Raw genomic sequence first — 26,722 nt, 5'->3', positions numbered from 1 at the left:
TAGTAGGTTCCCCATCCCTCTGTGTGTGTGTGTGTGTGTGTGTGTGTGGTGTGGTGTGTATTGGCAGGGGACGGTATTTTCTTTGACTTATTTTATAAATCTGGTCTTTGCTGAGGCTTGGAAAATTCCATTTGATAATATGGAAGCTACCATACAGAGATAAGAAAGGAAAGGAACCCAGATTATTATTCTGCATTTTTACATGGCATCCTCTATTCCTGAAATAAATTCCTTAGGATAATAGGTTCACAGATTTAGAAACATAAGGGACCTCTGAGGACATCTAGTCCAACTCCTTCATTTTAACAGTTGAGGAAATAGAAGCCCAATGAAGTTAAATGACCCCAAGTGATAGAGCAAGAATTCGAATCTAGGTCATCCTCTAACTCTAGATTCAACCTTCTTTCCACCGTGCCATGCTACTTCTCTGCCTTTCAGTTCTGTTACTTCAAGGCTCAGCTCAAGCACTACCTCCACTTCCATGATCCCACAGGACTTGTGTCTCCTTGCATTTTTCAAGAGCACTTTCAATCTCTCCTTTGCCCCCATCACACACCACTATTTTTAGTGTATGTCTTTGTTTATGTCTTATTCCTTCAGTAGAATTGTAAGCTTCTTTGGGGGTAGAGTTGGTCGTTTTGTATTTTTTTCCACCAGTAGAATGTAAACTTTTCTAGGAATGGATTTGGTCATTTTCTGACCTTTGTATCCCTACCACTTAGCATAGGGCTTTATAATTGTTGGTTGAATTTGAGATCAAATTGTAGATAAGCTCTCAGTATGGCTCATAAGGCAGTTGTTCACTAACAACAACTAGGTATCTGGTGTAACTCATAATATAGAATAGCTCACCTTTGAAATCTTTTAATACTACCTTTTCATGCTTCATGCTGTTTGTTCCATATCCTTGTTACCTATCTGAAGTCAGAGTTATTAGAATGAGGAAAAAGAAGCATGATAGGAGTACTTTATCAGGAATTAAAAGGCCTAGATTCTTTCCTGCTTCTGCCATCAACTCCCTATGAAAATGTGAAGTCACTGCCCTGATCCTCAGTTCTTTTGGCTATATAATGAGTGGACTTGGACTATACCATCTCAACAATCTTTTTAAGCTCTAACATTCTATAATTTAATTCTGATGTGTAGTAATACCTCCATGTTATCTCAGGATTTTTTTTTTGAATGACCCCACTTAAAATCAAAACTTGTACTTAATGGATGTCAGCTTTAATTAACAGATTACCGTAGAACTAACAATAGCTAGATTTTGTTTTCTAGATTTTAGGGAGAGGTTTTTAATTGAACCTGCTTTGCTCCTGGGCTTTCTGGGAAAGATCGAGGTCCAAGGACAAGAAAGCACTAAAGAAAATAAGAATCATGAACATTTTTTTTCCCCACAAACAGATCTTGATTATAGATGTAATCAAAAAAATTTAGAGCACACAACAGAATAAAAATAATAAAGGAATTAGAAGCCCTAAATTAGATAGGAAGAACTGTAGTGGGTATGAAAGGAATCTGGTAGTTTGGGGAGATAAATTGTACTTACACATATATATGCCATTTGTGGCTTTATATTTGTTTTCTGAAAAACATCTTTTTAAAGTGAAATTGTTTTTATATCATCACTTTGGATAGATATCTAGCATTCAACATTCCATTGAAACACTTGAGTTAGCAATAGTTTTCTTCCCATTTTTGGTTGAAGTACAGAGTAACATCTTATCTTTAGTACATTAAAGTTTACAAAATGCTTTACATATTCATTATCTTATTAGTTTCTCAAAGCAATTCCATAAGATAGTTGGCATAAGTAATATTAACAGTTTTACAGATGAAGAAATTGAGTTTGAAGGTAAATTACCTAAATAACACAGTAAAGTGGTAAAACTTAAGTGTGAAACCAGGGCTTCTGACTTTTTTAATTCCAAGTCTTAAAATTTTATTTTTTGCTAGTGAAAATTTGCACTAGATATTTCCAGAAGTGTGGTGGCAAATTTCAGTTGATTGAAATCACTCTCTTAAGTCTCTTTTCTTATCTGTTAAATGAGGGAAGTTGGACAAGATTATCTCTAAAATTCATTCTATCTCAAAATCCAATGATTCTTTGATATTTTAATGGTCTTTATCATCCTCTTTACAAACTGCATAGTTGATGTAGAATATACATTTGGGAAGGTTTAGGAATGGACAGAAGTCACATAGTAGTAATTTTTTCTCATTCTGGGCCACATAAGGACCTGCTATTTAACTGATAGTTATTTTCTTATTGTGTAGCACCTGTCTTTGTTTTATTTTCTGTAGTAGATAATGCACTATTTTTCCTAATTATTTTGGGATTTTTTTTAGATGAGAAAAAGAAAGAAAGGAAGAGAGCCAGAGGCATATCTCCAATCGTTTTTGATAGAAGTGGAAGTTCTGCCTCAGAATCCTATGCAGGTATTTCTCTTTGTTTTTGTTACTGATTATTATCACATTTATAACTTTAATACACGGACTAAAAATGCGATGATATGGAAATACTGTGTGGAAACTAGTTTAGTGTGAAGTTAATGTCAGTTAGTTTTGATTTTTGGCATGTTCAATGTAATAAATTATTCTAAGGGAAACTAAGCTTTTTCCTGTATTATTTTAATGCTGTTCTGTTACTGCTTAAGTGATATTTTCACTTTTATTTTTCTTGGAAGATGATGATTCAGTGACTAGTTTTCTGAGTGTGAAACTGTTCAAATATATAGATTAAAAAAAAAACCAAAACCCACAAAAGAACTCCAAAAAACAAAACACTCGTGCACATTGAACAGTATTATTTTTGTGTGTGTGGGTGTGCAAGGAAGGATAATTTGTCATGAATGAGAATTATATGTGACAAGGCTGTAGAATTGTGTCTTATCTCTATTAAGGCTCAATCTGAACAAATGTACTTTGGCTAAATACAGGTTCAGAAAAGAAGCATGAGAAATTATCATCTTCCGTTCGTGCTGTCCGAAAAGGTATCATTTAAATTTGAAAACAAACAAACAAACAACTTTTTAATGCATGCTGTATCACAAGTCATTATTTTGCCTTGTCTGTACTTCATTAACAATTTATAAAGTAGTAATGTTCCGATATATTTGTCAAATAGATATTACTGTCAGTTTATATATAAACATTATCTTTATTTGTCACTACACGTATTTTAGAACATCAGCAAACATTTTCTTGTCATATGCTTTTATGGGCATTAGAGTTATTTGTATTCTCATAAATACACAAACCATATGTGGTATAATTAAAATCCTTTTTAAAGAGTCGTCTTTGGCACCTGACAGAATAACAGTGTATCGGAACATCACTAAGTTTCCTTGGCTTTCATGTTTTTTTCTTTTCTGAAGCTTTGCATTGTGTTTTCTGTTGCATAGTTCTCCAGGTGTGAGGGGGTTTTCATGATTTTTAAGAATTTAGTTGGGGTCTAGAGGGCTAACTAGAGTAAATTGAATTAAAAACCTGGTATGACAGTAGTTCCATCTTAATAAATTTGGAATTTATTTTTCAGACCAAACAAGTAAACTTAAATATGTTCTTCAGGATGCAAGATTCTTCCTTATAAAGAGTAACAACCATGAGAATGTCTCTCTTGCTAAAGCCAAGGTACAGCATCAGTTCAAAAAATTTTTCATCTTTCTCTAAGTATGCAAACTTGACTTTTTCCTTTTACAGTAAGATAAAATAGGAAATAGGCACTAAAACTACTTAAATACAATTTTCATTGAAATTATATTCTGAGCCACAAAGAGTAACAAAATCTACTTTATGTAATTTATATTGTAGCCGTTTGTTGAAAACTGTAAGTAGATGGACTGTGCTTGCTGTTGGAGAACCTATGTTAACTAAATGTTACTAAATGTAACTTCTCCAGTGCATTGTGATGAACATTTTTTGGCCACAATGGCCTTGTAACAGCTACATTGTATAAAATTTTAAGAACATTGCAGTTAGAATGTAGTTCTTAAAATTTAGATCAATTTTAGTAGGTGATTCTATACCTGGAGTGAGGAAGACCTGAGTTTAGATTTGACCTCAGATACTAATGGCTGTGTCACCTTTGACAAGCAACTTAACCTCTGTTTGCCTTGGTTTGCTGTGCTGTAAAAAGGGGGTAATAATAGCACCTACTTCCTGGAGTGGTTGTGAGGATTAAATGAACTAATATTTTTAAAGCACTTAACATAGTACCTGGCACATTATAGGTGCTATAAAAATGCTGCTATTCTTATTATATGCTGTTACCATTATTAATGGAAATAAGTTAAAGTAATTGGTGGGAAACTTATTATTTTAAAAAGATGTCTTTTTCCAAAGGAGACTTGTTTTTTTTTTAAATTAAGATTATTATTTCGTATTGGTCCATTCAATTTCAAACATTTTGAAAATGAGGTTGTTAATAGACATATTAAATAAAGCTCATATGTTTAAGATGGATGATTGATGGGACATAAAACATTTGTCAAGAATTGCTTTGTTAGCAGAGTAGTGACTAATTTGAAAGCTAATAGAAGAATAAAATGAGTCTGCAAGGCCCGCAGTAGACAAGCCCTCTATCCTCCAATTATATTTTTCAGTTACTGGTAGCATGTTAACTTTTTAAAGACAGGGAATATTTCTTTTTTATCTTTATATGTGCTCAGCTTTGTGCATTCAATTTATTATATGCTCAAGAAATCTTGAATAAATGGAGAATGCCTTTCAAAGGAACTTAGAGGGACAGTGTTATAGGAATTGGAAACTACTTTGCTATTTTATTAAGTTCAGTGTGACTCTTAAAATAATCTCATTCATGATTCCAAAGGATTAACTTTATAAAGCATGTGGTAGGTATCGAGAGCTAAACTGAGAGCTCAAACTTTTAGTCAGACTTTTTAATCCTAGCCAGTAAAGATTGATAAGGGCATATTGTATCAAGAAGCTAGTCTGAGTGTATCTAATGATCCTTTTCAGACTTAAGGGACTGAACTTCGGTAGTCACCAATATTAGAATGCCTTTTTTGCTAAAGGAAGGAAAGACCTATGGGGTTCAATTAGTGTTCACTGCAGCTTTGTCCTGCATAGACACTTTTATTAGAATGATACATTAAAATGATTGGTTGTAGTACCCTAGGAATGGGCTTTTTGCATGATTGCATAATTTTAGGAGAAATACAGGTGTGTGTGTGTGTGTGTGTGTGTGTGTGTGTGTGTGTGTGTGTGTGTATGTGTGTGTATGTATATATATACACATACATATTCCTGTTAAGTAAACTGGTTATATGAATATTTGAATTAAAAAATTTAAAGCTAAAAATTAAGTGATGGTCATTTACTTTATGGTGGGTTTCCACATAACACAAATGCAGAATTCCTCTAGCCCCACTTTTAGGGTCATGCACCCCTTTGGTAATCTGGTGAAGCTTATTGATCTCTTTTTAGAATAATATTTTTAAATACATAAAAGAAAATACTGAAGATTACAAAGGAAGCCAGTTATATTAAATAGAGTTGTTAAAATATTTTTTAAAGAAAAATTAAGGGACTCCAGATTAAAAACTGGTTTAGCCAGATATCTAGCTATATTTTAAAAAAAAAAATTTGTGTTACCTTTTGCCTTTTATCACCTTCATTTCTAAATATACCTCTACACCAGTTCCTCCCCATTGAACCAACTCCTGTAAGTGCCTCCTCTCCCCCCCCAAAAAAATTTAAAGGAGGGGAAGGGGAAAGCAGTTTAGTATCTGGCCACATTTTAAATGGCGTGGTTTAATAAGAATCAGATTATTTTATCATTGTCAAAGTAAATGAATAATTTTCAGATATAACTATTTTGTGATATGTTAGCTCACTTTTTTTTTATCATGTACTTTCTTGCATTTTAAATACGTGTTTTCGTGTTCTTTATGTTATTGTTGTAGGGTGTATGGTCAACACTTCCAGTAAATGAAAAGAAATTGAATGCTGCATTTAGATCTGCAAGAAGTGTCATTTTGATATTTTCTGTAAGAGAGAGTGGAAAATTTCAAGGTAAAAAAATTAATTTTGATTATAAGAGCAGCTTTTTTTGTTTAGCCTCTATTATATTATTATTTCGATTACTTAGGGTTTGCAAGACTTTCTTCAGAGTCCCATCATGGAGGATCTCCTATACATTGGGTTCTGCCTGCAGGAATGAATGCTAAAATGCTTGGAGGTGTCTTTAAAATTGACTGGATTTGCAGGTAAATTATAAACTTTTTAAAATTTAAAAAATTCAATTTCCCTAATTTTGAATTTGCTCTTTTTTAATGATTACAATGCAGACTCTGACAAAATTCATTAATGTCAATTTAAAAATTATCGCCAAATTATCCCTCTCCTGAAATTTCAGGGCTGACTTGCATAATTAATGCTCTTAATACAAAAAAGAAAATCATTTGCATAGTTTATCCAGTTATTCAGTATCTTTGATAATTTAGAAACAGAATATAGAATGTTCAAAGAATTTGTTTATGTTAGGTTTAGTCAAAACTTTTATGTTTCTAAGACTTCCTTTATTAGTATGAGAGCGCATTATAGGACTTAGATATCATAAACATAGGCATTAGACATAGAAGAGACCTTATCTAGTTTAACACCTCTCCTCCCCTTTTATAGATGATAGCAGGCTAAGGGTTTCTTTTTGGGTACGGAATTTGGACTTGATTCATTATTACAAAATTAATTGGTCTTCGGTGATTATGAATAGACCTCAGAGGCCATCTAGGTAGTTTAACTTCCTCCTTTTACTTATTAGAAAAGTTAGGCCCAGGAATTTGGCTAAGAATAATATATAGGTAATAAGTAATAGAGGTGCGGTTTGAACCCAGTTCTGATTTCAGAGCTAGTATCCCAAAGTGATGAATGTTATATTTTATTTCTTTCTTTTTTTTCCCCTTTGCCTACCAAATTGCTTCTCTGGATATTTTGTCATATATAGAAATCTTCTTGTTACTTCAGTCTTTGGGGATATGAAAGACTCATATTTTTAGTAAAATAGGATATCAACTTTGTCATTTAATATTGCCTCATTTATTTTGTTATTAAGGAGATATAATCTTATCAGGTGCTGTGAACTCCTTTCATTTTCATTGAAGATCATTCAGCCAAGAGTTACTATGTCCATTATGTAGTCAGCATAGGGGTTTGCAGAAGTATAAGATAGAGATAAAAGCAATAATTATTTTTTTTAAGAACTAGAAGGGAAGATGCCTTAGAAATTATTCCAACTGAGAAGCTGAGTTGTCCAAGTTAAGAGTACTGCCAGAGCCATGATTAGAATTCAAACTTGGCAATTCCTAGTACATTGCTTTCTGCTTTGTGATTCTTAACTCCAAATGAGCTTATAAGGAGATGGACTGTCAGATATATGACGCAATAACAAACTAGTTTATTTATGTTGCTAAGTCGTGTAGCACATCAGCATTATATTTAAGTGTCATAATTCAAGCATTCTGTGTTCTATATTGCTGAAATCCAGCCTGACAACTTGCTGCCCAACTATGGAGATTGTGATCACTTCTGCTCATTTGTGGATGGTGTAAAAAAAAACTTAGGTACAAGAAAGCATTTCTGTCAAATGTTCTCAATCAACTGAGTGATCTGTTTTTACAGATTGCTATTATTTGTGAAATAATCTCTCTTCATTTTTGTATATTACAAACGAGGTTTCTTGTGCTTAAATCATCTTATTATGGGAGTGAAATAAACTAGTTTTGTTTAAGGACCTTTACTAAGAACAATTAAATAATACGTTTGATGCTACTTCTATATTTAGGCGTGAATTGCCCTTCACTAAATCTGCTCACCTTACCAATCCTTGGAATGAACATAAGCCAGTTAAGATTGGACGCGATGGACAGGTTTGTCAGTTTAATTGAAGCTTTTAATAACATTTAAACAACAAATGGTTCGTGTTTAAGTTCCTATTTTATAAGTCCTCATCAAAAACCATTTTGCTTGATCAGTATTAAAGTATTCTTTTTTAATTCTGTTTTATGACTCAAAAAATGATGTCTTTAAAATGGTACAAAGGAAAATAAGAATGAACAACACAACCAGCAGCTTTCTTTTTTAGAGCTTAGTACTTATTTTGATTAGAATCACATATGTTAACTAATGTATTCCCCTTAACATCATAACAACTGTGATGCTTTGGGTAATATAATCTGGGGAAACTCTTTAAGAAATTGAGACTTGAGATTTTTATCCTTTTGAAGCCTGGGTGCTGCTTTGACTCTCTAGGACACATAGATTCTATAGCTTCAAGTTTACTGACTAATCTGAAGTATTATGAAATATATTTTAATACAGAATGGAAAAATTGTTTAAAAAGTTACTTTTACAGTGTCATATTATTTAACAAGTGTTCTGCAGAGGCATTGAAGAAATCTGTTGGTTTTAAATAACTAAAAATATCCTAATCATTTTCCACATTTTAGAAGCAGAAATAAAATTAGGTATTTTCAGTCAGTGCTTAAACTAATAATACAGAAGTGAAAGTTTATATTGTATTCACTCTGAATAATCTTAAGCGTTAATAATTGAAAAACACCAATTTACATTTTAAAAGTAGTTCTTTCACTAGTTTGTAATTATGATAATTCCAGTGAAAAGAAACTATAATAAATACATGAGTTAAGTTGACCTTCTGATTTGTGACTGCTGCTCATGAGTAAGATTAAATGTTTAGCAAGTTAATGAGATTGCCATTTTTTCCTGTGTTTGGACTCCATTGTAGGTGATAACTTTGACTTGGCATTTTTGTATTTTGCATAAAAGGAGTATTCCTTTTTCTGCACCTGTGATCATAACAATCAGTTATCAACAAAGAACTTTCTGTGCTACTTTAACTGTGGTGATCCTAATCAAGTGTCTCCCCTCCATCATTGGTCACCCCCTCTGTAATAACTGAAATACAACTGAAACAAAATTCTTAAGAGCTGGCAGCTTAATGGAACCACGCTTGATCCTTAACCTTGTCTCAACTTGTTTCTGTTTATAAAAACCTCAGGAAAATGCTACAAGTCTTTTGAAAGTTTATTCCTGTTTTCAGCTTGTAAATCGCTACTTTCCTATTCCAGGAAATTGAGCTTGAATGTGGAACCCAGCTTTGTCTTCTATTTCCCCCCGATGAAAGTATTGACTTGTATCAGGTCATTCATAAAATGCGTCACAAGAGAAGAATGCATTCACAGCCCCGTTCAAGAGGACGTCCTTCCCGTCGAGAACCAGTCCGGGATGTGGGAAGGTTAGAAACGTTCTTTGGACTGATAATAGGCACATGTATCAGAATAACATGATGGAGGAATGTGATTCGTCAAAAGTTTGCCCTGCGGTAAAGAAGAGAGAAAATCCTCAAATCAAGCTGCATGGACTAGTTTGTGGCTTCATTGAGGATTTCACATTGTCACCTTGGTCTCAGTCATTTTTCAAGAGGAAAATGGGGATCTTTCCTTATGCAGAAAAAGTTTGCTAAAGAGTGATACCTAGTTTAGATATTTTACAAATAATACAATGTATAACATTGAAGTGAGGTAGGCTTTGATTTGCTATGAACAGGCTAGAATGGAGGAGGAAGCAAAAGTTTATATGAAAAAAAAAGTTGTTAATATTTTGTAAAAGCCTTTTCTTTCAGGTGTGTCTCTGGATAAGCCTTATCAGATATGGGACTTTTATAAAGGATCACTAATAATTTTTCAGAAGATGGCGCCTCATTTAGAGGATAAATATTTTAAGTTATTTTGATATTCAAGAGGAGCATTATTGGGACTGTTTCAAATTGTGTCACCGTGATGTGTTAACCCCATTGCCAAATATTCTCTAACATGTAACCACTGAATTCATACATCTTGCTGAGCTTCTGAAAACAATAGGTTCTTTCCAGAGGGGATCAGATCAAGTGGCCCTGGGAGACCCGGCAACAACCCAAAAAGAATGGCTGTTGCTGTGTCTGTTTACAACCTTTCCAGATGCTGGCAGTACTCATGGACTTAAAAATGTTTTTAGAGGATCGTCATGGTTTATTGATCACTGCTTTATGAACTAAACAGCATTTTCCAGGAAAAAGGGGGTATAACTTGTTACAGAATTGGAGAAGTCTTTGCAAAGGACTGATATAAGCCCTTCTACCAAACACCTTCCCCTGTAGCCACTTTGCATAAAGATAAATCTAAAGTTTTCTGCTAAAGACTATTGGATGTGTGGTTTGATGGGATGAAACCTTTGGTTAAGTTTCCTTTTGGAGGAAACATCCTGTGGTAGGTACAGATATCCAACAAGAGCCCCTATTTCATTGAGCTTTAAAAGGACACTATCGAATAGGTAGGAGGAAACCTGGCAGAGCCCCCTTATTTTTGGCCTAAAAGGACTGAGCACCAAGATGTCTTTTGAAGTTTTAAACTAAGAGGTTTCCAGTGCAATAAAGTATTTACAAGTGAAGTTTTTACCTCAGTTTTGCAATGGACTGCAAACTATACATATTACACCACCACACCTTCTCTCAAGCCTGCCAGGGCCTCCATTTATGTATGTGGCTTACAGCTTAAAAGTCAGTAGTTGGACTACTATATGAACTGTTACTATCATGTTTTATACCGGTCGTAAATGCACTCCCCAAACTACAAGAAAGCGGTATGTTTATTCTTTACACCAGCTTTTAATTTTCTTAGTCATATTTACTGTAGATGCAACTGCTTTGTTCTGTTGGGGGGGAGGATTTGGGGTATCTCAGAGGCTTAAACATTTCTTCACTTTTTTATTACAGTTTGTGTAAATATTGAGAATTGTTATGAGGATGAAAAGTCAGTTGAATGGAAGCAAATGTTGATTGGTCATTTTCCAGATGGTTGCTGAAAGAAAAAAAAAGTGTTAATTGGTTGGAGTTTAACTTACTGATTTTTTTTTAATATCAAGGAAAAATGTAGATGAATGAGTATAGCATCTCATTTTAATATCTGAATATTTGGATAAATATTAAGAATTCTCTCTCTTTTGAAGTATTTTTTAGAGTCACTAGCTAGAAGTTAAACGTGTTTTGTAATGCCCTATAATGATGACATTGAGATTTTAAGGGAAAGAGTTATGCCTCTGCTTATTTTTGTCCCAAGGGAAACCCAACACAATGAACTGCCCATATTGGTTCTAAAATGTTTTCTTTTTGTGTGAAGTCCTGATAAACATAAAACATGGCCTTAACGGCTGCTGGACACCTACCCATAAGATAAGTGATTTTTCCAAAGGCTTTGAAGACATTTAGGTAGTTTTTTTTTTAAACCTACTCATATTTTTATATTTGCTCACTTAAAAGGAGAACAACCCTACAAATACACACACACACACACACACACACACACACACACACACACACATATTCTTTACATAATTTTTTAAAGCCGGTGTTTGAAATTACATCTGTAATAAAATACAATAGGTGGTTCGAGGTATGTGGTGGTGGGAACAAGGGTATTGAATTGAGATTTTATTTAGATTAGTTGTGAAAATTAATGTTGAATTTTCTTTGGCTCAGTTTGACTGATTTTGTGTCTGAAATACTAAAATGTGACTTTACATGTTTTGAGCAGGTTACTCTTTCCAAGTGTCTGGTCTTAGCATGAGACATCAGAATGACAAGTAGCTCTACCTCCAGCAGTAAAGTTTAGGGTATGGTTTGTGATAATACTAAAAGCTTAAAGAAAAGAAAATTTAGAAACTTTAGGTCTACTCGAAGCTGACTAAAAATTGAGAAATGATCCCTAAATGATCCCATGGCCTGATCTTTTTGCTTATTTCTGTCAAATATTCTGCTTTCCCATTTTCAAAACAGGTTTCGGTTTAATGTCTAATGTGTCTAATTTGTATAGGCGTCGACCAGAAGATTATGATATTCATAACAGCAGAAAGAAACCAAGGATTGACTATCCTCCTGAGTTTCATCAAAGACCAGGTTAATATCTTACAATCATGCAAATATGTTTGACTTTTTAGAATTACAGTGCTTGTACAACAGTAAGAGTTTAAAACTGGGAAAATACAAAGATCTGAATACTTAAATCTTGGAAATTCTTATTAGTATTTCTTTCCCCTACTGTCTTATCTCCCTTTATAAATGGATTCAAAATTCAGGACCAGTGCAGATTGTTATTATATAAGCATTTAAAGAATCATTTTGAGAGAAAATGCAGAGGAATTTATAGTGAGGGCTACTCTAAGATTTCCATGTAAATGGTGGAAGGACTAATGAGCCCTGTAAAATTTTTAAAATTTTATGACTGCAAAGCATGGAGTCTAAGACCTGCCTCTTTTAAAACTACTTAATATTTTGGACATTTGGAATAGTAAGAACAGATGGTTTGCATAATTTTTGAAAGTTCCAATCTCCCACCCCCAAAGGAAAAGGGAATAGAAAGTGAATGCTTATTCGTTGGGAAAATTTTACTATAAAAATCCATATTACAATGTTGTTTTCTTAAAAAAATATTTTCAGTGTACACAGTGCCACTTTTTTTTTTTTTTTTTTGGTGTGGTTTGGTTCCTGACTTTTGACATTCATTGGTATCGTGCAATTTCTGGTGAGGAAACTCCATTCACAAAATGACAATGTGCATTTTATAAATAATCTTAAGACAGTTGTTTGGGGGTACTGAAAAGTCTGTGGGATTTGAACCCAGATCTTTTTGACTCAGTCTTCTTGATTTACTAGTTCACAATCCATTCTGTGCCTTGTTATGCTTTATTTTTGTTTTAGGAGGAGCTAATCCAGAAAATATAAATTTAATCTACCAGGAAAATATACATTTTGTTTATTGTAATTTTCTTGGTCTCTGAAATTTTTGATTTCTTGTAACATTTCTGTTTAAGATGCAATTCTTTTTTTAATTGATAATTCTCTTAAATTTATCCGTAGTACCTTTGTTAAGAAATTTGAAAAGAATATTAGAACCCTCACTTTTATGAGTCATAGATTTTGTTAAACTCTGAAGAGCTGGGGAAAGGGGCTTATTGATTTTGTAGCCAACCCCCGTTTTTACAGGTGAGTCAACTTAGGCCCACAAAAGTTAACTGACTTCCTTAATGGAATGGAATTCCACTGTCAGTGGAAGACCTGTTATTAGAATCTAGTTCTGTCTCTCAATTCATTGCACTTTATTTCTCCAGCTTTCTTGTTTCTTTTATGTCTTCTATTGAATTGGCAAGGGTTTATCTTATTTGTCTGCTTGTTCTTTCAAATTTGGAATATAAACATAATTTGGAATATAAACATTTCTGGTAAAGTCTGATTCAGATATTTCCCATGCTAACCCTTGATATTATATCCACGATTGTTATGAATTGGCCATGTTTTTCTGTGCCATAATATTAATCTGAAAATGTATTCAGAAGCTCATAGTTCTCTTAACCAGACAGCTAATTGTTTTCTTACTATCTATAATATCAAAGACACCCAAGAGACAGTTTTAGGTGCTATTGAAATTGCAGTGGCTGCATTTAACCTCTAGGTATTTCAGAGAGAATTAAAGTTGAGTGGAAAGGGAGTTTTAGTGATGAATATAGAAATGCTAAATTTTATTTACTAAAATGCTTGATGTTTAAACAGGGTATTTAAAGGATCCACGGTATCAAGAAGTAGATAGGTAAGTTGGGTTTCTTTTGATTAATTTTCAGCAACATTCTAGGAACTGGTTTATGAATTACCTGAATTTAGTTTCACAAATCTTATTCCCAACAGACGATTTTCAGGAGTTCGCAGAGATGTTTTTCTAAATGGGGTAAGTATTTTACACTTTAAAACATGGGGAAATTTGGAATATGGTTCATTTACAGTTCTAAAACATTGCCTTATTTAATATTAACATTATGGTCTTTCATTTTAGTCCTACAATGATTATGTGAGAGAATTTCACAACATGGGACCACCACCACCATGGCAGGGAATGGTTTGTATTCTGTACATCTTGGTTTCTTAAAAAATATTAAGCTTTAGTTGCATCATTAATGTGATTTTGACAAAGATGTAATTTTATCGATTAATATGTAGAGAGTCTTGTACAGAAGAAACAGAGGTGCTATTTTTGGATGAGGAAAATAATTTTATACGACTTGACTTGCAAAATTAGATATTCCTATACCTTAAACGCTGAACCCCAGCCCTAATTTAAAGTTCATTGCTTCTGGTGATTTTTTTTTTAAAGTTTTTAGTTATGGTGGAAGTTTAAGTTGTAGAAGATGTTTGAGACATTATTAAACTTAATTTTTAGAGTAATAGAAGCTAGTAGTGCTTTATGAAAAGACCAGTAAAATTGGAAAATCTACACTGAATACAGTTTGGAAAATATGGAACTTCAGTTTTTACATCTTTGCCAATTTTTCTTGAGAACCTAATATAAAACTGTCTTCATCTACTTCGTTTTTTCCTTTGCTAGTGGCATTTTCGTTCTAGTTCGCATCTGTGATCTCTGTACTAATGCAAATCAACAGTACTGGAATTTATAATCTTAAAGAGTTGCTTGGAATGCTGAGAGTCTAAATACTTTGTTTAGAGGCACATCGTATTTGTCAGACTGGATTTGGACCCAGATTTTCATAACTCTGAGCCCATTTGTAAGGCAGAGGGCAATTGGTGGTGCAGTGGATAGAGTGCTGGGCCTATAGTCAAAAAGACCAAAGTTCAGATAACAGCCTCATATACTTACTAGCTCTGTAACCTTGGCCAAATCACTTGACAACTGTTTGCCTCAGTTTCCTCAACTGTAAAATGGGGGTAATAATTGTACCTTCCAGAGTTGTTGTGAGGTTCAAATGAGAATATTTGTAAAACACTTTTGCACAGTGCCTGACACATAGTAGGCACCATAAAAATGCTAGTTTTTATTAGAGCACATTGCCTGCCAGTGTGGTCTTAAGTTATTTTAGTCATGATTATATTGAATTAGATATGAATGGAGAATGGTCCAAGTACGTTTGTAAAATTCAAAATATATGAAGTTAGAGTTATAGTGCTTACGCATAAAGTTTTAGAAATTTTTGAGAAGTAACCTAGTATTTTGGAAAATAAGGAATGTCTTTTGGATACAAATCAGTTTACTTTTTTTCCTGAAATGTATATGCTAAGGTGGAAAACTTAAACATATTGTTTATTGAGAAGATGCTTATCAAAGTGTGTTTTCTGTTAGCCCCCTTATCCAGGAATTGAACAACCACCGCATCATCCTTACTATCAGCACCATGCTCCACCTCCTCAAGCCCATCCCCCTTACTCAGGACATCATCCAGTGCCCCATGAAGCGAGATACAGAGATAAGCGAGTAGTAAGTGCACTTGGAAGCAAATATGTGAGGGGTTGGATGGCTTCTAATTCTCTGGGTTGTGGGTAATTGAACCTTTGAGTATGTCAGATCATATTCAGCTTCAAGCCATTTCCTATTTTCACTGTAGCCTTTGTTCATAGCAGTTCTTGTTCTTAGTAAGATAGATGACATTCATTTTCCCCAAAATGCTTTTTAGACAAGCATAATAAAATGCAGTAAAACAAATAACTGCTTAGACTCAGGCTAGTTCAGAATTTGTTCTGTTCTTGATGGAACCTTCATTAAAGCCGCCTACTTCTACTCTTTCAAGTTAGTGTTATAAGCTTTTTAATGCAGCATTATAGCCAGCTTTCCCCTATGCTCACAGATAGGTCCGAACTAGTAGAAATGCACTTGATTTCAGCAGGAAGCACCAAAAATTTGGTTAGCTTGATTAGATTTTACATCATTTTTTATGGGATAATGCTAAGAATTATTGATATAGCCTTAAATTAGGGTAGCAAGAAAACGAAGCAGATAGAATTTTGTTCATAATAAATATTCTTTCTTCTCCATGTTAGTTCGTAATGTCTTAGACTGCTTCACAAGAATCACAGTGTTGAGTGTTATGTTAGAAGTCAGTCCCATTGTGGCATTCCTGGGTTTTTAGGAGATAGAACCCAGGTAATAAGGACTGTTTGAGTTTAATATATTAATTAGGTATTTGAAAATTGTTTTAAAAAAATCTATGGAGGGCAGCTAGGTGGCGCAGTGAGTAGAGCACTGGCCCTGGAGTCAGAAGGACTTGAGTTCAAATGTGGCCTCAGACACTTGACACAATAGCTGTGTGACCTTGGACAAGTCACTTAACCCCAATTGCCCTCCCTTCCCCCTTCCAAAAAAAAAACCTATAGCATTTTACTTTGAAAAATTGGTATTTTGTTCTGCCAAGGACAATATACAATATACTTTTGTGTTTATAGCTACTATTCTTTCTCTACAAATGTGACAACCCTTAGAATATCATCAGTAACATATGGAAATTGAAGTTTTTTTCCAGTAGTTGTAGATTTGTGCTGATTCAATAATAGTCCTGTATACCCCATTTTTAATAGATTTCATCATAATAAATGTCCTTTTTTGGGTTTAGCTCATGCTTGTCTTGTGTATTTGTATAAAAGTGCATGTGCACATTGTGTGTAAGGCAAACCAGGTTACTCTGTTTCAAATCTTTTGCTCCATATATTGTAGTTGACCTTGTGGTGAAGGGAAGAAACGAGGAGGCCAAACCAGATAGGTGACTTGAGAAGTAGGAGGATAAGAATAACAGGAAGAGGCAGGGTTGGACTTAGATACCCCAACGTCTTACTCAGTGACATTTGTATTAATTTTCTCACGGCCAGTCTCCAATCTTGCCTGGCCTTGACTTTTTAAACTTCTTTTTCTTCTTCCACATCATCTCTTTGATTTTACTTTCAAGGTCATTCCAAATTCTGTTTGACTGTACCGCAAGTTCAAGGGTTATTTTAAAATATTCTTAAGAGGCAGCTGGGTGGTACAAGTCATAGAGTACTAAATTTGAAGTTATGGAGGCTCAAGTTCAGATTTTGCCTCAGATACCTAAAGCTATGTGACCCTAGTCAGATTACATAGATAATCTCTTACTTCTAGTCTTCTCATCTGTAAAATAAGGATAATAGCACCTACTTCCTAGGGTTTTTGTGACAAATCAAATGAAACGATATCTATAAATAGCTTTGCAAACTTTAAAGCACTGTATAAATGCCAGTGGTAGTTGTTACTGTTATTAATCTTTTCATGTTCTTTGTTGTCTTGCCATCAGTAGCAGTAGGCTATCTTTGAAAAGCTTCATGAAGGCAGATTTCAGGAGTATCTCAAAGATAAAAAAAAAGTTGAGCTTTGTATAATTTGTGGCATAGTGGGTAGAATCAGGTGAGAGATGAATTAGAGAAAAAAGCAAACCCAGAGTGTTGCAGACTGAAATGTTTTACTTAGGTTCAGTGAGGGCATTTATGAGTGGTTATGGGAAAGGATTGCTAAGTTATTATTTTAACCATAAAATTTTTGAAGAGATATCAATGGATATGTTTTTGGAAGCTGAGTGGGAAATGGCATGAATGCTTTAGTAGGGAAGGTTTTGCATAATCCATCTCCAACAGTGTACAAGAAAGTTTCTCAATCACTTGCACAGTTTTAAATCCTGCCTTTAGCAAATTGTCAGACATCAAATTCCATATGTTAGTGGAAAGTGAAGAGTTCCTAGAACCCATCCCCTCAAAATTTTTTCCATAGATTAGAATTTTGTTATTTCTGTCCCAAGCCTTCAGATTTACCTAAGTTTAAGATATTATCTTCTTTTCAGCATGATTATGATATGCGGGTAGATGACTTCCTTCGTCGAACACAAGCTGTTGTCAGTGGCCGAAGAAGCAGACCCCGTGAACGAGATCGAGAGAGAGAGCGTGATCGTCCTCGAGATAACAGAAGAGACAGAGATAGGGATCGAGGACGAGATAGAGAAAGAGAGAGAGAGCGATTATGTGATCGGGACAGAGACCGAGGGGAGAGAGGACGATACAGAAGATAATGTGTCTTGAAGCACTGATTGTTTAAAAACAACAAAAAAAATTCTTGTATTTTTTTTGTGTGTTTACAAGTAGTAAATTTATTTTCAGATGTCTACTTAAAGTTCATTGTGTAAAAGGTTTTATTATGACCCTCTTTGTTCCAAGCATGCAGTATATAAGAACTGGAAAAACTCAAATCAGCCAAAAAAATGCACAAAGTTGACACTTGAGTTGACACTTTTATTGGGGCAGAATGGAAAAGTCAAGAATGTAGATATTGATTCATTCTCCATAAGTGTTCATCTGCTTATAGTGTATTCCTAGAACTTTTTGTTTTGTTTTTATTTTGTTTTCTGTTTTGTTTTTGTTTGGGTTTTTTTTTTTGGATATTGATGGATAACTGCCATGATATTTTGCTTTGATGTTTTCCTACGAGTAGTTGCACACGGTTCAGTGAAAATAATGCTGCTATCAAGTATGCAAATATTGAAGTATGATGGTTTGACTATGGCAGTGTTGTAGCAGCCTCTTGGTTTTTTTTCTTTGTTTTTTAAAATTTATTCTGTAAAGTCAGTCACATTTTTTATTATTTTTTTGCAGTCTTCAATGATGAAAGCAATATTAAGAAGACATTATTGATATCTAATTTTTAACCTTTTTAAAGAGAATCTTCCTATGTTCAGTAGCATTTTGGTCAATGCTATTGTTTAGCTTTTTCCTCCAAAATGTATACATTGGCTTGGAATGTTCACAACCTGCGTGTATGGCAGCAGAAGAAACTCCTGTATTCTACATTGCTACCAGTTTTTTGTTTTGTTTTGGGGGTTTTTTTTTGTTTTTTGTTTTTTTTTTTTGTTTTTTGTTTTTTTTGTAAAAAATAAATTGGTAAAGATTGACCCTTCCGTTGTGTTTATTTCTTAGCTTTTTGAAAGTTATTTTTTTAGCATTAAAAGAACAGCTTAGAGGCTAGATTTTCTAAGTTTTCTATTTTAATTTCCTGTATCAGGAACCTTTTCTTGCCTTTTTTGTTTCCAACACTAGAAATGTAACCCAGGCTAATTCTTTCATCTACCAAGATGAGGAGTAAGAAGTATTCTTTATTTGGAAGTTTGATGTGTTTTGGAAAACTGCTGCATTGCAGACTAATTTATGGTTCAGTATGTTCCCAAGATAGTTTTATTGTAACTTTCCTCCCATGCTTTTTTAAGCACGATTGCTTAAAGCTGTTTACTAATAGACCTCTCTAATTTGTCAGGTAGTTCCTTACCATTTTCCATATTCTCAATTTGTATTAACCTCTTTACTTGACATAAAAACACACACTTGTGTTGCACTTTATTCATAACTGAGTAATGTAGTGCAAATATTCTTGTCCCCCTTTTAACAAATGTTGAAACAGGCTCAAAGAATTAGTCATTACTAGCCCAAGGTCATAAAGCTAATAAACTGTAAGTCTGCAACTTGAACCTTCTTTTCTGACTCCATATCCTGTGCTCTTTCCACTTAAATGAACATTCTTACCTTTTCACTCCTACTAATAGTATTAATAGTTTTTGTTTTTAATTGTTAGATTTCCAGTGCTCCAGTCACTTTGACAAATGAATTTTTTTTCTAGTCCAGTGGTGTCAAACTCAGAAACTAAACTATATATAAGGATTTCTGTGGGCCACATGTTTACTTAATTTTAAGAGTTAATATTACTCATTTCATCTTTACTTACTTTGTTAAATATTTCTGGATTACATTCTTAATCTGGTTCAAGTCACTTATGAGTGTTGTAGGCTGACTGTTGGGCACTTGATCTATTCCACTTTCATTTCCCAGATGACATCGTGAAGAAAAAAGAGGGCGTCAAGAAGAATGGAATGCTCTTGTGCTGACAAAACACTAAAGAGCATCAAACCAGAGGGCAGCCAAAAACGGCATTGGAATTAGCAATGAGTTAAGAGCCACCTTGAGGAGAACTGATTAAATGCCAAGAGCAAAAGCCAGTGAGGTTAAATGAGAAGCCCATGAAGTTAGGGGAACAATGAACTCTTTCTAAAAATTTGGTGGTTAGAGGAAGAAAGGGCAATAACTGGATGACAGGGTCAACACAAAAGTTTTTATCTTTTTGAATGTGGAGAGCTAATGTTGGCCCCACATCAGTTTTTTTGTATTTATCAAAATTGCTGAGTTTTGGGGACAAAGAGGCTAAGAGATACTATCTCCGTTATGGAGGTACTTAAGGAATTTTGGACATTTAGGGGAGCTTTAGAGGTTGATAGCATACCTTTGCTTCTTTGTCTCTTCACAAACTTAAAACTTCCCATTTCTTTGACATTGCTTATTCTGTAGTTATGCTCAGTTACTTCGGCTTAAAAATGGAATGGATTTTCCTTAGCAGAGGTTGGAAGAGAGGTAAAGGTGGAAATAAAAAAGCATTTATGTGAGAAACTGAAGTGGAAATGATTCAGTTGTGAACCATAAGTAAACAGAAGGGGGTTAAGTGAGTTGTATGTAAGTAATCTTGAGAAGGGGGAAAGGAAAAGAAATGTTAGTTTGAGATAGTTCCCCTGTGTTGTCAACCAGGTAGGTCTTCCTGGACCAGAACAGTAAATACTAGAGATCTTGTCTTGTTTTTGATCCTGTTCCCTTTTATCTTTTCCAGAACCTTGCTCTGTCAATTGTTTTGAAGTTAAACAAGCTGAGTTTAGCTGCGCTCAAAAATCTTTGTTTGAACCTGCCACATTACCAAGTAACTTCCTATTTCTCTCCTTTATTGTCAGATTTTTAATGTTAAACTTATTGCCCAAACTTACTTTCTCACCACCATTCATTCAAATTTCTTAAGATGATAACCTTTCCCACCCTTCCCAGCTCTTTCCAAGGTCATTAATGACCTCTTTGCTCAATCTAATGACACTTTCTGCCCTCATATTCCTTGGACTTCTCTAGATGGCCTCACTTTTCCTGACTTCCATTCTCCTACCTCCGTGACTGTGTTTTCAGGCTCTTGCTGACTCCTCTTAATATGCATGCAATAGGATTCCTAATGTTTTGTTTTTGGCTGCCTTCTTTGTGTGCTTTCCCTTGGTGATATCATCCATTCTCATAGATTAATTATCACCTCTATGCAGGAAATATTTGGCTTTAGACACTTGCTCTGTGACCCTGGGCAAGTCATTTAACGTCAGATTCCTCCGTTGTGAAATGAAGATAATACCTATCCCCCAGAGTTGTGTGAGGATCAAATGAGACATTTGGAAAGATCTTAGCACAAAGCCTGGCACATAATAGGCACTTAAGAAGATGGCTTGTTCCCTTCCTCTATGGAGAATTGATGGAGAGGTATAAGAATGGCACAGAATGAGGAGATCTCAACTTTTTCATTCTAGTATGAGGTGAGGTCTTCAGATGAGAGGGTGGAGTGAAGGAGTGTGTTGGAAGAGAAGAGAAGATAGGGGATCCCCGTTATGGTTAATGAGGCAGTGAATCAATTAGAGAGACATGAAAGGAAGGCCCAGTTGAGATTACATAACAAATTTGTAGCGGACCCACTCAAACTGCTCTAATAATTTTCTCCAGCACTTTTTAGCAGCATGAGTGAAGGAGGCAGATGAGATTAATCCAGAGTTGGGGTTCAGCAAGATGGGATCAGTGATATGACAAGGAAGCACAGGATCTGAGAGCAGATGATAGTGTGGAGGGGAACTGGTTCAAGTCAAGTCAAGAAGCATTTATTCAGTTCCTGCTGTGTTCCAGTCACTGCTAAATACTGGGGATACAAAGAACGGCAAAAAACAAAAACTGGGGGGTGGAGAGAACTACTTGCTCTTAGGGAGCTTACAGTCTAATGGGAGAGAGAACTTGTAAACACCTGTGTAGAAAGAGTGTATATAGGATAAGTTGGAGATTATCTTAGAGGGATAGCATTAGATTAAGGCAGATTGGGAAAGGCTTCTTGCTGAAGGTGGGATTTTAGCTGAAATAAAGAAAACTAGGAGGTAGCAATGAGGAGGGAGAGAATTTAGGCATGGGAAATAGCCAGTAAAAATGCTCAGAACCTGGAGATGGGATGTTTTGTGGAAAGAACAAGGAAGCCAGTGCTCATATATCAGAATATGCAGAGACAATTGGAAGGGTAGGAAGGGGCAGGTTATGAGGAGCTTTGAAAGCCAAACAGGATATATGTATATATGATCCTGGAACAGGGAGCTGCTGGAGTTTAATTGAATAGGGAGGTGACATTTCTTCCCTTTTAAGATCAATTTGACAGTTGTGTACAGAAGGATAGATTGGGGTAGGGAGAGACTTGAGGCAGGGAGACCAACCAGCAGGCAATAGTCTACGTGTGAGAGATGAGGGTCTGCACCAGAATGGTGTGTGTCAGAGGACGGAAAACAGCATATAAGAGAGATGTCTTAAAAGGTAGAATTTACAGGATGTGACAACAGATTGGATATGGGCATGAGAAAGTGAGGAATTAAGGATGCCACCTATGTTGTGAGTCTGAGTGGCAGGGAGGAAGAAAGGGGTTGGAGGGAAAGATGTTCGGTGGGGGAAAGAACAGTTCAAGATGTCTAAATGGTGGCTGGCGATGCAAGATTGGAGGTCAGGAGTGAGGTTAGGGCTGGATAAATGATCTCAAAAGTATTTTCTTAGAGGTGATAATTAAATCCATGGGACCTGATGAGATCATCCAGTCAAATAGAAGAAGGGGAGAAGAGGGCTCAGGATAGAGCCTTGGAGGACACCCACATTTAGCAGGCATATTGACCTGGATGAAGATCCAGTGAAGTGAACAAAAAAGGAAATAGGAGAAATAGAAACAGCACCTGAATTAAAGGTCCAGTGGGCCATCGAAGAGGGGGATTTGGTGGATAAGGAGGAGGATCCCTGGGGAACCTATGAGTTTCCTGGTAGGGGTTGCTTGGCTTTGGGGAACTTGGAGTAGAAGCTCTAGGTTCCAGTGGTGTCGGAGCAAGGACTTGGAGTTTGAGAGGAGGGGTTCATCTGCTTGCCTAGAGGAGTGGGCTTCAGAGTGCCCAGGGGCCTAGGGCTGTTACCAGTGGCCCCTACTATAGCTGCTATGCTCCTCCCCCCTTCCTTTTGCCAGGTTGGGGAGGGTAACTGAAATTCCCTACCATTCTTCAGCTCTCTCCTTAATCTGACCTGGAATGAGAGGAGTTAACAGAATCTGCTAAAATATTTTTAGCTATTCTAACTTTTCACTGCAGCTTTAACTCCATCAGAGCCAGGATGACAGAGTGAAGGATTTTAATGGTTCTAAGTTTTCACTGTACCTTCAGCTTGGTCAAAGCCATGATAACGGAGAAGGCACTGTAGCCCTAGACTGGGAAGAGCTGGGACCGCAGAGAGGAGGATCTTAGTGGTTCTAACTTTTCACTGTGGCCTTTGTCTGGTCAGAGCTGGACCACAGGGAGGAGAATCTTAGTGGGTTGTTTTTGTTTTTGTTTTTTTGAACTTTTACTCAAGTACGCTTCTGTGTCTACTCCTTAAAAACTTCTTTGAAAGTGAGAGCTTTGAACCTGCCAGTCAAGGTGAGTGGGACTCTGGAAAAGATCCAGTGGTGCCTAGCCTCTCCCTTGTACTGGAAAGCTCAAAGCTTCATCTCTGAGGCATCTCTTTTTCAGATCTATGCCTTTTCCCAATTTATCTTAGTGCCAAATAGTATAATAATTTCCGATTCGGAGAGACATTTCACTTAAAATATAACCAGAATGAATTCAATTACCTGAATCTATATTCCAAATGATATTACATGGTTATCTTTCTGTGATCCTGGAAAGGGTTAAGTGCTAGTCCTGTTCCAAAGTGCAGCTTTGAAACCTGCCTCTCTCTGATTGGTGAAGTGACCCTTTTTTTTTCTTAGATCTGAGGGGAGAAGTTTCCTCTTTCCTCTTTTTTCCATCTGTCCCACTTCCTCCAGAACTTTGCCAGAGTCCAAGGAAGTAGCGAGGTTTCTTTGTTTGTTTTTGTTTTTGCCAACAACCTTTCTGTAAGAGTCCATCAATCTTTCTAGCCCATGTGTAGTTTTGTTTTTCTTTTCTGCCTGGCTTTAAATCTTACAAGATGGCAGACTCAGAGATTTTTACACAGACACAGAGCAGACAAATATAAACAGAAAGCACAGGTACTGATAACTTTTCTTGGTCTTCCAGATTTTACAGAGACCAGGTGCTACTACAGCTTAGTAGTCCCATGGGATGGGAGTTGGGAGTGAATGCCAGTAAGCCTAAGAAAACCCTATAAAAAAAATTGTGAAATTCCCAAACAGAGAGTCCTCTAGAGGGAATTTGCTGCCCTCACGGGCCTTAGGCCCTAGGGTCTAAGCGATCCAGTCAAACCTTCTTAGTTGCTTGAGGGACCTCCCAGCTAAGAGAAGGGGGTCCAAATCAGAGACTTTGCTCCACTCGGAGTGGGGAAGGGTCAAGAGACTCTGCCCACCCAGGGATGCCCAAAACTGTTGTGGTTTAGCGTGATGTGTTGTGGTGGAACTGTTTCAAAGAATTCAGTCAGACCACCTCTAATCCAAGTACAGGCATTTATGGAGATTGATGCCCCTCATGAAGTGGGCTAAGTTCCAAAGGAAATCAGCAACTTCACAGAAAGCAAGATGGATTTTTATAGGGTGAAGATGTAGTTACATAACAGAAATTATGAATATTCATAATTGAGGGGTTTCTCAAGAGATTAGGTGGTAGGGGTGGGGTCCCTTCTATGGTTTGGTGGTCAAACATCCTAGTTGTGTTGCCCTCCAATTGGCTAGCAATTGTGGTCCTGTCTGGTCAAGATGGGTAGTTAGGTATTGTGGTCCTGTCTTAGGCTAAATGGATGGTGGGATTGTGGTTGAGTACAAGAACACACCTGTTCAAATATGTGAATTAGATCTGAGGGCAGTGGTTAGCTAGGGGCAGTGGCTACATTGGGTCTGGGGCCCTGAGGTGTAGTTGCAACCAGATTGTGTGGTTAAATCAGGACATGCCTGCTGTTCAGTGGGGCCCATAAGGAAGTTGGCGCATTGGGGCTGGGGGCAGCTTTATTAGGATTCCATCACTAGGAGGAATTAAAATGGAGAACCATGTGTTTCAAGCCCCTCTTGTTATATATTATTGCTTTGAAATTTTTGGCAGTGGGTTAGCTGGAAATAGCCTCATAGTATGAAATGCTCGGAATAAAGAGCCGTTGTGTAAGATAAAATACTAAATAACTGAAACTATAAGGTTCTGTATGATAATATTTGGAGAATAGATCCAGCTGTAATTGAAATTATTCTAGTCTCATTTTAAGTGAAATTTATTATTTATTATTATTATACTACATTATTAGTATTATACTATAGTGTTATTGTACTGTATTATACTGTATCTGGCAACTTGTTAGCTGTGTTTAAGCTGTTACCCCAATGATGTGTGTAAATGATGAGGAATGCATGACTCTTTCTTCTTCCCAAATGAATTTGGGTACCTACTTCTTGAGGGGGGAGATGATGAGATTAGCTGAAGCCATTCTGGAGATGATGAGATTCAGTGAAATAGGAGACTAACTCCTCTGCCCTGGCCTGAACAATAGAATCATGACAGTGCCTAGATATGCACAAAACTCTGTTCTACCTCCCTCTTGTCTACATGACCCTGGTTACCTCACCTTCCTGTCCACCTTTCTGTCCCTTATTACCTCATTTCTCTACCCCATGGTAGGTTTTCCACTATAAGAATAAGAAGCTTCTCCTGGCTAGAGTGGGGATGTGTAGGTATGTGGGAGTATGCCTCTCTTTTAAGGAGTTGCTGTCTACATTAAGGAGTGGCTGTCTCCTTTAAAGAGCTGCCTTCCCTCCCAAGCTGGGGTTTCCCTTGAGCTGCAGCCTCCCTTAAGGGGCAGTGACCTCTCTTAAGGAGAAGCCTGCTTGGTTTGTTATCCAGAATACATGCCTTTACTTGATTTGGAGACAGCTTGAGTGAATTCTTTCAAGATGACCCCACCATGCACACACACCTTGTGTCTCATCATTTGTACCCTGAACCTCAGTATTTTTGCTGCCTTATGTGGGGCAACTGTCATACTCTCAGGCTCTCTCCAAATCAAATTATGCCCATAAGCCCATTCCCTCTACTGCCATCGTCCCAGCCAGACTGGGGGTAGTTTGGGGTCTCTGCACCCTGTTTGCAGATTCCCTCTCAGTGGGGGATGCCCAGCTTGAGAAGGCCATATTGTTCCTCTCCCTGTGAGATGCTGGGGGAAGCTAGGAGGTCAGCCTCAGTGCCCTAATTTGATAAATTATTGTCTTAGAAAGATTGTTAGAGATGTAAATTTTTCTTTTAATTCTTTTGGGTTTTGGATTTAATCGTTAAAAGACCGATGTAAAAAATAATAATGTAGTAGCAGGTTAGCAATTGAGCTAGGGTGTCATTATTTTAAGATTTCAGGATCTAGCCCCAAGCTTAAATGGTTAGTGTGGTGATTTTACTTCAGTTAAGAACTGGAAATGGCAAAGGCAAAGATTTTTAGAAATCAGTCTGAACCAGCTATACCATTACTAAGAGTAAGGTCTGAATGATGAACAAGTTAATCGTGTCCACCCACCTTTCAGGATAGATCTGTAGGAAGGCCTTAGTAAATCTAATGCTACATAAATACCAGATATGGTAAAGATACTGGTTATTGTGATTTGCAGTTATCATATAAAATCTTAAATGTTTCCTCATACTGTTCAATTATTTATTATTTAAGTAACTCTGAAAGCCAAGGTCTCTGCCTGGGGAGACTGTCCACGCCCTGCCAGCATTAAATCAAATTCCTTGGGTCTTTTTGCCTGGGCCA

At 36.1% G+C, this 26,722-nt stretch overlaps 1 protein-coding gene across 4 annotated transcripts in view; it reads left to right on the top strand.

The window, feature by feature from the left end:
- YTHDC1 (YTH domain containing 1) overlaps positions 1-18,099 on the top strand; it is a 33,126-nt gene extending 15,027 nt beyond the window's left edge. The window contains exons 5-17 of one of the 4 annotated variants that reach the window (XM_036763118.1): positions 2,350-2,439; positions 2,940-2,993; positions 3,539-3,633; positions 5,928-6,036; positions 6,113-6,230; positions 7,805-7,889; positions 9,111-9,277; positions 11,889-11,971; positions 13,622-13,658; positions 13,754-13,793; positions 13,899-13,961; positions 15,198-15,332; positions 17,695-18,099. In XM_036763118.1, the coding sequence (XP_036619013.1) occupies positions 2,350-2,439; positions 2,940-2,993; positions 3,539-3,633; positions 5,928-6,036; positions 6,113-6,230; positions 7,805-7,889; positions 9,111-9,277; positions 11,889-11,971; positions 13,622-13,658; positions 13,754-13,793; positions 13,899-13,961; positions 15,198-15,332; positions 17,695-17,919 (1,301 nt within the window). In that variant the 3' untranslated portion in view covers positions 17,920-18,099. Of the gene's footprint in view, positions 1-2,349; positions 2,440-2,939; positions 2,994-3,538; positions 3,634-5,927; positions 6,037-6,112; positions 6,231-7,804; positions 7,890-9,110; positions 9,278-11,888; positions 11,972-13,621; positions 13,659-13,729; positions 13,794-13,898; positions 13,962-15,197; positions 15,333-17,694 lie in introns of all 4 variants that reach the window. The other 3 variants (XM_036763122.1, XM_036763121.1, XM_036763120.1) reach the window with 3 other exon arrangements.
- The last annotated feature ends 8,623 nt before the right edge of the window (positions 18,100-26,722 follow it).

Source organism: Trichosurus vulpecula, chromosome 6 (genome assembly GCF_011100635.1).
Source record: "Trichosurus vulpecula isolate mTriVul1 chromosome 6, mTriVul1.pri, whole genome shotgun sequence".
Classification (NCBI taxonomy): Eukaryota; Metazoa; Chordata; class Mammalia; order Diprotodontia; family Phalangeridae; genus Trichosurus; species Trichosurus vulpecula.
This window is presented reverse-complemented; position numbering and strand designations above follow the sequence as displayed.